Source organism: Anopheles nili, chromosome X (assembly GCF_943737925.1).
Source record: "Anopheles nili chromosome X, idAnoNiliSN_F5_01, whole genome shotgun sequence".
Lineage (NCBI taxonomy): Eukaryota > Metazoa > Arthropoda > Insecta > Diptera > Culicidae > Anopheles > Anopheles nili.
In genome coordinates, this window is record NC_071293.1 from 5750908 (window position 1) to 5765160 (window position 14253).

General features: G+C 51.0%; 1 protein-coding gene across 1 annotated transcript; it reads left to right on the forward strand.

Annotated features, from left to right (window-relative positions):
- Positions 1–8163: 8163 nt before the first annotated feature.
- Positions 8164–13856, forward strand: LOC128728534 (uncharacterized). The gene is given in 5 exon segments (XM_053822162.1): positions 8164–8171; positions 10051–10792; positions 12553–12756; positions 12800–12940; positions 13167–13856. Coding segments are annotated over 5 exon segments (1785 nt in total).
- The last annotated feature ends 397 nt before the right edge of the window (positions 13857–14253 follow it).

The following is a 14253-nucleotide window of genomic DNA, read 5'->3' on the forward strand; positions in this document are numbered from 1 at the left end:
TCGATTCGTGTTAGGTGAATGCAAAATAGCTGAATGACTTGACATAGCGCATGTCACGAGCAGTGTTTGTGGCAGATAAATGTTTAATAATTCATTTCTTTTTATCAGAAGAGAGTTTTGTGTCTTGCAATCTAACTGGAGCATTTTTCCGAGGTCTCGTAGGTGTCGACCTACAAAATGGAGGATATATAAGCAGGTGCTACAAACAATATTTTTAAACAAAATGACTCAAAATTTACTAATAATAAATTATGCATAAATTAAACATTTCAAACAAAATGACTCAAAATATGCTTCTTTTTCTATGAAATTGATATTCAATTTGCATTAGATAAACAAAGTTAAATGGATCAATTTGTACATAAAACGTGTTTAAATGCATTCAACGTTTCTACAATTGATTTATGTCATAAAGAAATTGATCCTTTACGAGATGTTATTAATCACTAGAGTAATGTTTCGTATGGCAGTTACTCTTCCATTCAGTTAGACCATTTTTTAAGCAAGATAAATGTTTAAAACAACCTCGCAATAAACACCTGCACTTAAGTTGCACCCGCAGTAAATATTCCACTGCTTTAGTGCCGCTAAAAGTATCAAACCGTGCACCGACTTTCCCGATGTGCCATCCAAACGCAGGATGAATCAGTCACTCCAACGTGCGCAAATAAAATCCATAATTCTTCTGCAAACTCCCAGCGCTCGCAAGCGCTTCCCGTTCTCGAGGACTCTCCCTGTGGGCGCTTTTGAAAACCGGCACCAACGCGGTTCGCTCACCCTCCACAAGGAGAAGATTTATAATATCCAGTTGCCATTCGAGATAGCCAGAGGGAGCACGAAAAAAAAACCCGGGAAACTGGATAACTAACTCGAGCTCCCCAGCCCCAATCAGCGAGTCCAATTCGTCAAAGGGACGTCGGGGATCGGTTTTGTTTTACTCTTTTTTTTCCTCTCTCTCATCGTTTTCAGAGGCGAATCCTTTTTTTTTCTACAGGAGCCGTCCCGGGGTAGCGGACAAACGTCGTGCCCTACGGTGCTGAAGTTATGCTCTCCATAGCCAAGCGCTCTGCCGCCAAGTGGTTTGATTTCCCGCGAGATTTTAATTGAATTTCTTTCACATTTATTCTTTTTTTGGTTTCGCTACGCATTTTCCATCACCGCTCCATGGGCCCATCTCAGCGGCTGGTTAGGTGGAAATTTATGGTGACAAAGTGTCCATGTATGTGTGTGTGTGTGTGGGAGAGAGAAAATGAAGGCAACGAAGTGTTCGCATTCCATGATCCATCTTCGGATACAACGCCTGTGGATGGAATTTCCATTCCGATGCCATACCCGCTTGAAGCCCGGAAATCGAAAGCTCGGGAAAACGAAGCCGAGCAGGCTAGAGTTACAGATGGACGTCATACGGAATGGCTCGAAACTTGGAAGTGAGCACACAAAAAAAACTCCCGAGGAGGAAAAACTCCCGCAACGAGCTCGGGAAAGCTCACGAACGCGCGCGCAGGAAATTAGCTTAAATCGACAGCTTCATCGCCGGGAACGTCCGTCAGCCGGTTTGATTGCTTTCAGAGGCGTAGGGAAAGGGGGTGACGAGCGGGCATGGGACACGAAAAGCGAAACAAGAAATATTCACCCACTTTAGCTGCCACTTTCCACCGCTTTTCCACCGCTTCATTTTATTCCTCGTGGCACATTTTTTTTTGTGCCACTCTCCTGAAAGTGCTTCGCGAATGTGTCGCCTGCGGCGGAAAACCCGAGGCTCGAGCCCTGGTGGACTCCCTGCAACAACAGATGCCCCTGCTGGCAGGTCCTGGCAGGACTCGTGGGAAGTAAATCAAAGGTAAACATGCTCGACTCCATCGCGGGGCTCATAACTTTTACGCCAAAACGTTCCATCATCCCCTCCCGGGATGGCTTCTCGTGTGCTCGTGGCTTCGGTGGTGTGCATGTGGAAGCGGAAAAGCCGGGAAAATGGACAAGGATGGAGAGAAAGAGAGGGAAGCAAAAAAAAATAAAAATAAAGACACTTCCGCTTTCTCGACCGGCACCAGCCGGGGCGTGATTAGATGCCGCGCGATGAGAGATTTTGGGAGCAATTTTAAAGTTGCTTCATTTTCTTTTCGAGGGATTTTCCCACCCACCGGGTCCGGGTCGTGAGTTTGTTAATTCTATTTCTGGGTTTCCACGCGCGCGCTTTGATGCCCTTATTTTCGCTGGTCGTTTTACGGGAGCCAAGTGGGCCGATGCGTCGCCGCAGGCTCGAGGGTGTAACGAGATTGGAATGGCATTTGATTTTGGATTTCACTTTACTTCCGAACCCTCCGGGCCCGTTTTGAAGGGCTGCACAAGGATAACGAGAGTGGGAGCAAAGTAGCGAACAGAAGGAAGCAACAACAAAAAAAAACTCCCTCCATGCCGGTATTCGAAATAATTGCAACCGGCGGAAAACCCCCACGGGAGGGTGAGATTTTGAAATTGCGAACGAAACACGCCCGGCTCTCTCGGTACTTGTTTGCGATCAACGCAACGACCCTTTAAATAGTGCTTCAGCCTGTAAGCGTCTGCTCATCGCTGGGGGCGCAATTCATTCCGGAACTTGAAATCAAACTTAAATGGGCGCCAGCGGGTAGGGCAAACGGGACGGCGAGTCCTGGCGAGGACGCGCTCGATCGGATATTGATTTGCTGGCTCGATCGGTTGCAATTGCAGCACCGGAACGAGGTAAACCGTGTACCTTTCATGGGAATGTAATGTTTGCGATAAACCTGGATTGTAGGGGTGAGTTGGGTTGCGCTTGGTTTTTTGCTTTTCAGTTTACAACACCGAGCTGAGTGTCCTCGAATGCAGCTGAAGTGCTCTCTCTTTCGTTATTACTTCGAATGGGAATGTAACGAGATATTGTGGCGGATAGTTGAGTTATTTGTTTCATAAAACGATGTTAAAATGTTTCTTTGAAAAATAAAAAAGAATATATCTTAATTTTAAGAACAGAATCTGGGAGTATAAACAATTGCAGATATTCTTCAGATGCTGTTTAAATCACCAAATTTCTTAGATAACACAAAAATGTTAAAAATATACTTGCGCCGTCTTTGTAACGGGGTGATTATTTCATAATAAAAAGCCTAATGTTAGTTCGATAAAACTTTTGTTTTTGTTATTAAAACTCATAACGTAAGACTGTTATTTATTCCCAAGACTCACATGCAACATATTCAGATAAAAATGTTTCATTATATAATTGAAATTGAAAATAAAAAAAAGGTTCCTTAAACAAAACAAACCGATCGAAACCTCGAACAGGTAAGGAAAATTACATCCCTTATCTCAGTAGGAAGCCCATTCCCATTTTTCAAGCGATGTTTGCTTTGAAGGGTTAGCGAAAAGCTCCTCCAAAAACAAATCTCTACCCACCCTATAAACCGACTCAATATCATAACCGCCCGCTACACACGTGCTCCCCGTTGAGCCATTAAAAGCCAGTCCTTTTTCCCTAGACTTAAGGCTCATTTACTCCCCCTTTTTAGGCGTCCAATAAATAAGCAACCTCTGCAAATCAAAGCCGACTGTTTGCCGACCTGCTCAAAGTGATACGGAATTATCATTCACTCAAAGCAAGCCCGAGAGTGAGCGTGATTTGTCGAAGCAGCAGCAAGCAGCAAACAAAAAAACCCTTAAGTGAAAAGTGGAAAAAAAGAGGAAAAACAAATCAAAGCTGTAGAGCACGCAGGCTGTCGCTTTTCCGCTTCTATCCTCCGGAAGGATACGCCTCCGGGGATGACGCGCGATTGCGAGCACCCGATAGCGATGGCCTCTGGGAGGGGGAGGGGGAGGTTGGTACTCTCCCCTTTCTTCACTCCCTTTTCCACGCCCGCTTCGGAAAATAGAAAAGGGAATCGGAGCCCGAGAGAAACGGAAACGCATCGTACAGCGTGTTGAGCAAGATCAAAGAAGACACCGGACCTCAAGGGTGATATAGGGACGAGTGAGAGGGTAAACGCCTTGCCAGAAAATCACTCCTCTTCCACCCCCCGCCCCTCCCCACCCCGTTGCGCTTCGACGCGCGTCAAAAGACGGCCATATTTGGAAGTGAAACTCGCTCCCGGTTTAAGGGATCCGATCATGCAATCCGATTGAAGGCTGAGAAGCATTGATCTTTAGCCGGTTTTTCGCGTCGATTTGCTTTAATTTTACCTCCCCTTCCTCCCCTCCCTTCCCTCCCTCCGCTTTTCCCATCGGGTTTGTCGTCGGATTTCACTTTTTCAGCTCGGAAAATCCCCGCACTGGTAGCCCGCGAGGCTAAAAAGACGCCGGCTGGCGTAAGCGACCGTGACCGATACGGCGGGAAAATCCATACGGCTAATCCTTCATCCCCTACGGCACGTGCTCTGTCGTCTCACTCTCTCTCTCCCTCTCTCTCTCTCTCCCTCTACAGATCATGTCACATTCCAGCACGTTGACGTGGGAATTTTATTTTCTTTTATTTGCCCCCTCACGCGAAAGAAACGAGCGCACCGAAATGTGAGCGACCGTTTTTCTTTTAAATGAAAAGAAATTGAATGTTTTCTCGCTCCTGTTCTATCGTCCTTTACCTTCTCCGGTTTCGTGTGATTTTTTTTTCCTTCCCCGAGTCGCGTTTGATTGACTGATTCATGTGGCCGTAAATTATTCTCGCAATAACAGGGAGTGCGATTTGATTTGTTGGTGATTCCTTTTTCCCTCACGCTCACGATGCCACGATTTTGAAGTACGTTCTTTCACTTCGCAACAAAAAACAAAGCCAATCTTAATATTAAATGTTCTCGAATGATTTGCGAACGATAACTTAACCCGCCGCCGGGCGACTTGTGCTTTCGAGAGGGTGCTCTTTTTCGTTTTTTTGTTTCAATTTATGAATAAACCGCGACGAGCGCGCGTGAAAAGAACGATTTTTCATCGCCAACACCATGCCACTCTGACGTGCTGGGCTGGCAGCGCGAGCTTTAAGGGCTTCACGGGCGTCACTTTTTAGCAACGATTTCGAAGGAAAACGAACGCTTTTCACCGAAAGCGAATGGAAACTTGTTTCATCCGTCGCGAAAAAAAAAAATTCGGAGTTCGCTCCGCCAAGGGCAAGGCGCGGAAAGGGAAACAGAAGAATCAATCCACACACCCACGCGGGCGCACACGCGGGGATAGAGCATAAAATAATTCACACCCCCGCGTTTGAACGCGGAAATGGAGCCGCCTGGTGCCGCGTACTCTCGGCGTTGAATATTTAAATGAATATTGAATGCGACGAGCCGGGCGCTGGATGCACAAAAAGCGACCCGATGTGAGCACGCGTGTGTGTGTGTGTGTGTGTGTTGGAAAGAGAGTGAAAAAGCGAACGCGGCCGTACGTTTCGAGCCGATGGAGAAGCCCAACGCGGCTTGGAGAACTTTAAATTTATTACCATCTTTAAATCCTCACATCTCGCTGGTGCGGAAGCTGGTAGGGTAGTTGAGAAGGGCAGTGAGGGCTCCGCCACACTTACCTTGCCCTTTCTCAACCATCCGCTACCCTCTCCCGGCGCCGGCTCACCTGGTCCCATTGGTACGCGCGAATGAATTGATAAATTTATGCACTTTTCCGAGGGCATTTCTGGGCGAGGGAGGGGGGGGGGCAGGCGTCGTGTGTTTGCCCTTCAGAGAGGAAGGAGCTCGGGTGGACACGATTCCAATTCATTTGCGCCGCACGAGCTCTGCTCCGAGGCGAAGGCGCAAAGTTTTATTGCAAGCAAGCCTCCTTAATCACCCGGCGAAGGAGCGCGCGAGCGTGCGAGCGGGAAAGTGTGAATTTATCGCTTATCTGTGTTTTTTATCGCCCCCTCCTCCCCCCCACCCCTCTCGGTAGGCGACCTTCCACTAATCCTGCGCAATAAAACATATCACCGGTGCCCGGGAGCCCAACACGGAGCGAGCAGGCAAAAAGTGAGCAAAAGCACACACAAATACACGATGGGGGGGTGAGGCAAGCAAAGGGGAAGGTGGAGGAAAACACACCGCCCCCCCCCCAAGGAAATAGCGGGGAAAACAAACTGGCACGAACGATTTGGCCGCTCGCTCCTTTTCGTCCTGTGCGAATATGCTTCACATGCGCTTGGTACGGTTCGGTAAGCTGCCACCACCAGCATTTGGCTGCCATTCTGGTGCCCTTGCTTCCCACCCTCTCACCACCATCCTCCAACACACACACACACACGCACACCCACACATAATGGTGGACGCGAGCGCTCGTAAATAATACACCAATAAATCTACTCAATCAAACCAGGCGCGCCCCCCCCCACCGACCGTGGAGCCTAAAATGAGCGGATTCCGACGTGTTGCTGGTTGGTGGAATTGAATGGGTGGGGAAGGGATGGGGGGGAGTGAAGAGAGAACGGAAAAATGGGATGGAAAAGCGGAAGCTACGAAGCCACCGCTGCAGCTCGGTTCCCAACGCGGAAAGATCATCTCGGTCAGTTACTTCGCGCACGTGTCGTGTCCAGACATTTTCCAGCCAGGGAAAGGCTGTGTGCGGGGAAGAGGAGAAGGGAGAGGGAGGGGGGAGAAGTGGGGTTGGAAAATTTAGCTGAAAGCTTTTACGTGCGAAATCGCGACCCACACGCCCACCGACGGTCGTTGGCAGGACGAAGGTTCTTGGGCGGGAAAACCTTCCTTCCAACCGTCATCGTCTTCCTTTTTCCCCTCCGCCCCTTTCCCTCACTTGGGGGAAGGGGGTTTTTCCGCCGGAACGGGAAAATTATTCCACCCGGCAGTGAAAGGCTCGATTCCGGGTGCCCTGCCGGTTAGCTTACCCGCCTCGCATTTGCTTCCCTTTCCTCCACCTCACGTGCATTTCCACCGCGCGTCCCCTTACCCTCGCATTTCCCTCACCGCTTCGCGAGCTTTGTAAACTGTCATGTTCATGTGGCAATTTTCCGTGTACAAGCACTCGCGAGAAAACGCGAGAATCATCTGGCGCCGGCAGGCGAAACGGAGGGGGAGTGGGGGTGCCATACGCACTCGAGGGACTCGAGGCTAACGGAGAAGGGGGGTGGGGAGGTAGAGGAAAGGACTCCGGGGGCGTGGCACATGGGGAGGATGAGGAAATCGGCGGGGATGATGATTTATGAGCTTTCACGGGATGGTGTAAAATATGATGTTACGCCCGTGCGCCCTTCAAACAGTCGCTCGCGAGCTTCCCCTCCCCACTCCCTCTGGCCCTCCGCGATGGAAAAACCATCCGCTACCTCCACCCTACCCCGAGTGCAGCTCTCGCGGCTATAGCTTTGCTTTGCGGCCGGAACCAGCGGACGGTCGGTTAAAGCAAGTGGGATTCGTTTTGGTCCCTTTTTTTTTGCTGCCTCTCACTCTCTCTCTCTCTCACCCTTTCGCGCTTGCACACGCGGGCGTTTCAGTTTAACAAATGGCGCACCCCACCCCCGTTAAACACTCGCCCCCACCCCCTTTTTGTCGGGCGACGAAAGCAAACATGCATCCGTGCGCGTTTGGCTTCCAAGTTTTTCCAACGGCTCGCTCGCGGGTAGGAGGGGCTAAGGGAAGTGAGTGAAAGGGTGGGTGTGAGAAAGCTGGCCCTAACCGTCACCTTGCATCCACCACCTCCCCCTCCTGCCCCAACCCCCTGCCGCAAAGGCACGGCAATCGAAACCCGGAACCAAACTCGGACTGTGGCGGAAAAGCGATCTGATCCTGGGGCGATGCGGCGTTAGCAAAAGGGGTCAGAATGTGGATGAGGGGGAGGCAAGGGAAAAGCCAGCTGGATGGCGTGAAACGGAACTAAAGCAGCCACGGTTCGACATGCCTGGGGGGGGTTTGCTTCCGTTCAATTAATGTTTGTGCCCCGCATTTTTGAACACCTGCCGTCGCTTTTACCTCGGCACGGAGAGCGGGGTGAATGAAAGAAGTGTAGGGAGGGGGGGGGAAGGAGGAGGAAGGGAGGTTGGGAGAGAGTGAATTTCCCAAGCCCCCACCTCGTGTGGGCCTGTTTTGAAAAATGGTACCATCCGGCAATGAGGATGCAAGTAATTAATGAGGAAAACTGATTGATTGCAGGAAAATCCTCTTGTGGGGTTGGAAAAACCACCTGCAACCCCCCCAGGTTTTTTTCGGGACGGCGTGTAGCGTGATTGAGCGAAACATGTCAACGTAAGTGCTTGGTATGGATATTAATTTGTAATTTTTTACACCTTCCCTCAAAAACCACATGAATCGAGCGTTTCCAGGTTTAAAGGGCACATCTGAAGGAGTAGACGTACAGCAGAAGTACAGCTGCTTGAACCGTAATTATTTCCACCCGAGAGGTGCAATCGAACCAGGCTCTTATCGCGCTTCACTTCATGGGCGAATCGGGCGAAGAAGCCGCATGGAAAGGCTCGTGTGCGCTCAAGACTGCACAGGCTCATGAAGACCGTAATAAGAGCCGGTCTGGTCTTTATGCTTCGAGTACATAAATCCTTACCCTCCGGTCCGTTGCAAGGATGCCCGCATGCGAGATGTGCTGCTTGCCACCGTGAACTTGCGTGTCATGCAACCACGCAAGGGGTCTTCGAGGGCAGCCGATGTTCGCATGTCCAGCTCATCGTTTCACAGGACGTCTCCCTTTTCCCAAAAACCTCCGCGGTTGCGGCCATTCTGGACATCCTTCCTGGGCGTCCTTCGGGAAACGGGTGAGCCCCTAGGTTTCGTGATTAACCGACCAGACCCTGCTGACTTCATTAGCCGACGCGAGCACTCGACGGCATTCGGTTCCAGACATTGCCAGACCTGGCAAACAAACGCTGACGGTGCGCGTACCGGACAATCGGTCCGCTTTCGCATCCATTACCCTAATTGAATCTTGCGAAATCTCAAAACCCACCCTCGGGGTGATGGGTCCCCAAGACCCAGGGGGGAAGACGACGAGCGTGGGGGGATGATGCGTTTCCCGGGGAAAAGAAGTGCGTCGGATAACAATTCAATCAGTGCGGCGGCCCAGGGCCCTTTGGGAGGACTTTAAAGATGGGCTGTGGAGTTTCGTTCGTCCTGAGGTGATTGGAAAGTCGGCTGGGAGGTTAAACTCAAGGGTGGGATTATTTGGATGTACGTGACCGTTCCAATCACCGGGATGCATCGGGGAGCTGTGAAGGGCTCGTTTGGGGAAGAGGCAAACGTTATTAAGATGCCCGAGAAACGATAGCAAACGGGTCATCAGCCGCGGGGTTTTCGCTCGAGATCTTCGATTCGGCACACGCCTGCGGGCAGCTTTCGCAAGGAGTTTGCTGGGTGCGCGTGTGTTGGTGTGCGTTTATAAAACAACCAGTAGAACCATTGTCCTGACCGTCCGTCCGTCCGTTTGTGGATGATCAGCCTTTTTTTGTTGTTTGCCTTTCTCGCTCGGTCGCTTTTGTCGTGCCGAGAGCTGGGCGACATTGATTAACGATGACAGGAATGATGATGTCAGCGTAGGTGAGGTAGATACGGAATGAAGGAGTACGAGAGTCACATCGATTCCTTTCCGTAGAATGTACCTGTGTCCGGTAGACAGGTGGACCTATCCAGGGCTTCTGGACGTAGTTCCACCACAAAAAAGAGAAAAAAACGCGTGTTTGACGAGAGCAAACAATGGCGAATCCTTCCATCAGAAGTCCACCAGAGATGTCCACCTTTAGGGGAAGTGAGTCATCAATCTTCCACGCGCGAGACTCGTTAGCCTGTTCTGAATCGCTTTGAAGAAAGGATTAGAATACATAAATTCTCTAGGCTTGTCAGTAATGTTTTAGACGATGCCGAACACCGTCATGTTATGTCGGCAGGTCGCGGTTCCTGTACTACTGCTATTCGTGTTGCTTTTACCACTCGTCACCAGCCAGCTCAGATCAGACGGGGTTGAGATGGGTCCTATCCGCAAGTGGTTAAAAGAACTATTGCAAAGTCGTTTCGGTGCTAACTCTCGCTTAAGACTCATGGTATTCATTCAACTGCTGCCAAGAGATGTTGATGATGACATCGTGCTATCTTTGGCTCTCGAAACTTTCGCCTCTCCCAGAGTGATTCTATATCTGAATACCTTCAACGAGGGTGTGATTTCTGCTATCAGAGCCACTGGAAACGATTCTAGCTGTATCGGGTTGGTACTACTGCCTGGGATCCTGCAAGATCTGGAATCCGTTTCTAACCTTCTTCGCTCAATCGCCCAAGTTCTTCCACTGTCAGAAAAGCTGTTTCTGCTTCCCAGCCAGTGTGCGAGCGCGAGTGAACTAGTCAAAGTACACGAGGTCTTCCAGGGTGAACTCTGGCGTAGAGAACACGCATTACCACCGACCATCGCTTGGTACAACTGTCCATCACCTGATGGAGTACTTCCACCACCAAAGCATCACTTTGGACCGTTCAACCTCGCCCAGGCACAAGTGGCCGTGTATGGTTTCGAAGCTGCGATGGCATATAAGCGGCAGGGCATCGAAATGTTGCCACGAACGTTCCCACCGATCACACCTGGTACATCTGGCACCCAATACCTGGATGAGCTGTTTGGAGCGGACGTTGAGGCATTACGCGAGTTAGCTCATCGCATGAACTTTACCCCAAGAGTGCGCTACGAACCTGCCAACTTTGGGTTCAAGCTACCAAACGGAACCTTCACTGGGGTATTGGGACGATTAACGGCGCGCGACACCTGGCTCTCGATGAACGTGTACTTCCTCAAAGATTACGAAACGCGTGACCTCGTGTTCGGTGCGGGCGTGTATCAGGACAGTTTGTGTGTATTTGTGCAAGCCGCTGGTATGGTGAGTAAAGAACCAGGTAGCTGAAAGGTATAGTGACAGGTTGTCTAGAGTGGTTCAAAGTTTCATGATGATTCTACGTCCTGATAGACCTCTGAGTCCGCTGGAAGCAATGCATTGTCTTGGAAATCCTTTAAGCATCTTATAACATCCCCAGCACGAATGTATTGGTTTTCCGAGAGAGCATGGTGGTCTTGAGTTTGCTGTAATTTTGAATACGCCACAGATGTAATTCGAGATACTTGCGGCACGTCAATATTAGCCACACTTGAGCATATCGAGACGCCCCCTTCAAAATCCAAAACAGTAACTCCCGGCCATGCCGCTCAAGTGCTGATGTGTTGTGGAACAATGGCCGCCGGAAGGATTTGCGAGAGTTCTGATGGGAATTACGACTTAAGATCCCCAACGCGTCCATCACTTTAATCGGTCCAGCTCCATTTGCAAGCGCGGTGGCACAATTTCAGCTCGATAAAGTGCAATATCGACCACGAAGTGTATAAAGTCTTAAGGCCCCACCGCTCGCTGGTGTGCTTCTAACGAGGCTAACCAGACGGCAACCGGATCAACCGGGCTGTTCCCAAGAGCAGTTCGGTTTACCTCCCTCCCCCCCCCAAAAAACCTCCCGGTACGCAAACGACCGGTAGTTGAGCACAAGGACGCCTCTATTGTGCCTGCACTTAAGCCTTCCCCCGTTCGAAGGGCGTACCGTTTAGAGCGCGCGCTGCCCTCTGTCCGAGCGGCGAAATGGAAATGGAAAATAAACGGATTTCCCTTCCCCGTTCGTTCGGTTTTCATTTCCGTTCCGTTTCGGCTTTCGAACCGATGCAGCCCGGGAGGCTGGGCTGGGTTCGGCTGCACGAACGCATTCGAGTCCGGGCATTCGAATCGGGGGCTGGACTTTAATCCTGCTCGCAAGGGCTGCCGGCAAAGGGTCAACAGAGCGCTTCAAACCCCGCACGGTACCAGATTGCTGTGGTTTGCGTTTGCTTCGAGCGTCCTGGGGAACTGACGCTGGCACATCGTGCAGGCTCTCATTGAATCATCGAGATTTGCGAATGCCAGCGCTCGTACCAAGCGAGCGCCCTTCAGACAGGGGGTGGTTTTGGTTGGAATCGATCGCTTAAGCTCGCAGCGGACGGATGGGCTTCGATGGGGGAGTGGAAAGAAAACAAACCCCTCGAAAAACGCTAGCAAAGGAAAACCCCGGATGGTGGGGGTGAGCTCAAATTTCCAAAAACCACCTTCTCGACCGGCTCCTGCCTCTCGGAGGTGGTTTTCTTCACCTCGGGTAATAATCGAGCTCGGATCAAAAATGGAAAGAAAACAGAGAGGGCAGTTTTCCGCTTCACCGCGCTGGCAGAGTGGAGGGTGGATTGATTTTTCCACCCGCGGGTGGCCTTTTTCTTTTGCTTCCCTCGCGCGTTTTGTTGGAAGGGATTTTGAAGGGCGAATCCGCTACGCGCTTTTGGAGCGTGTTGAGTGAGGTTAAGGCTGCCAGACAGGCTCCAGTTGAGTAGCAGGCACCGCACTGTGGGTTTAGTGTGGTGGGTCGAAAACTTAATCGGGTTACTTTAACAGCACGTAAGCCCTGGAGGGAAATTTTACGAAACACGCATTTGGTGTCGCTTGACGTGAGTTATCTGCCTCGACGGTCCTTTCCGAGCAGTTAAAGCAGCTCTGGCATGCGATGTTAACGCCTCACCCAGTGTGCGAGGATGACTTCCAACAGCTATGCTAACGATGTGCGTTTCTTCCCGTAGCTTCCCAATTGGCTGCTCATTTTCCGTTGCTTCACCCCGACGCTCTGGATCACCGTCTGGAGCACGGTAGGGTTTGTGAGTGTGTGCTACATGGCTCTGGCGCAGTTCATCGCCACACACGCCATAAAGGGCCAGCGAACCGTAACACCGAGTACGAACGTAACCCGCGCTGTCGTGGTTCGGAGTGCGTATTAAAATCGATCTGCGCTCTACTCTTCCAGGAGCTGTCGCTGGTGGGTTTCTGAAGGATACGTCTGGACTGGTTGGACAGATAGTAGGCGCGTTGTTGAACGCACCGACTAACGGTATGGAGCATACGACGACACACCAGAAGCTGTTTCTTGCTTCTGGGTTGATCTGGGGACTCACGATAACGGGCGCTTTTCAGGTGAGTGGACTACGAAGCATTGAAGGCTGGTTTTTTTAGGGACGCTTGATCTAGCCAGAATCAGAGACTCATTTAGAATGGAGCAAATGACTGTTTGAACAAGCTGTTAGTTGAATACAACGCTCTAATAGGCAAGCTCTAAACAATAAGACAGTCAATCTAACTCCACTAGCTACGTCAGAGATCTCCCTATTATACCTTTTGTAACTGACTTGCTGTATTCTAGGGATCGTTGGTCGATGTGTACACAACACCCGTCTCTCGCAAGAATTTGGACACACTTGTGGACATAGACGTCCGTGGTCTATCCATCACAATAACCGCTCCCGGACTCATCGTGGACGTCTTCGGTACAGAACGTCCTGGCAGCACTCTCGGCAACTTAAAACAGCGGCTCATCATCCAAGAAAACCCACCTCAACCGATCGCATCCGCCGTAATGGCAGGCCGAACAGCTGGTCTCATCCGCAGCCAAGCGTTTCTACGCCTCTCAACCAACTACCTCTCTGCAGATGGAACCTCTCAGCTGCATCAGGTGCGTGAATGTCCTCGAAGCTACACGCTCGCCTACATCTACCCACGCGGGTCTCCCATGTATCCGATCGCCAACGGGCACATCCTACGCTTCCTACAGCACGGTCTCTACGCGAAGTGGACTCGCGACACGGACCACATTTTGGGCGCGAACCGCGAACTCACCGAGCGCCATTACGAGGACCCTCGCACGACAGATGGCAAAGTTGTCCTGAAGCTGGCCCACCTGCTGCTACCTTTCATGCTACTCGCCGCCGGGCACGCGCTGGGTTTGGTTTGCTTTCTATACGAGCGCCACCGGGGTCACCGGACGCGACCATATTGGACACCCTGTACCGTAACGAGCGCACCGACGCGCGAGTCCCTAACGTGCGAGATTTAATGAAACCCAAACCAAAGCTCCAGCGCTTAATGGCGGTCCGTTTTATTCTGCCCTCCCCCATCGGATCGGCTGTCGCTGGTGAAAGCGTGTGACAGTGGGACGACAGCGTGTCATCGGGTGGACAATTCTGAGCTTTGGACGTCGTGCTCAGCAGCTCCCAGGAGCGTGATATCCTCGCTAGAGGGCGCTTTTCGTTTTATAAACCCCACACTGAGCGTGTGGCTGGGTAAAGTCGCGCCGATGAGGTTCTTCTCCTGTCCCAGACGCTACCCGCCGGTGTGGAATTACCCTCGTGAAGGTTAAATTTGGGAAATAACCTCTCGTGTTAAGGATGGCGCGCGGTTTGCTCCATTTCTCGAATGTCCACCGTTCGTCCCAGCGTGCCAGCGGGGTGAAG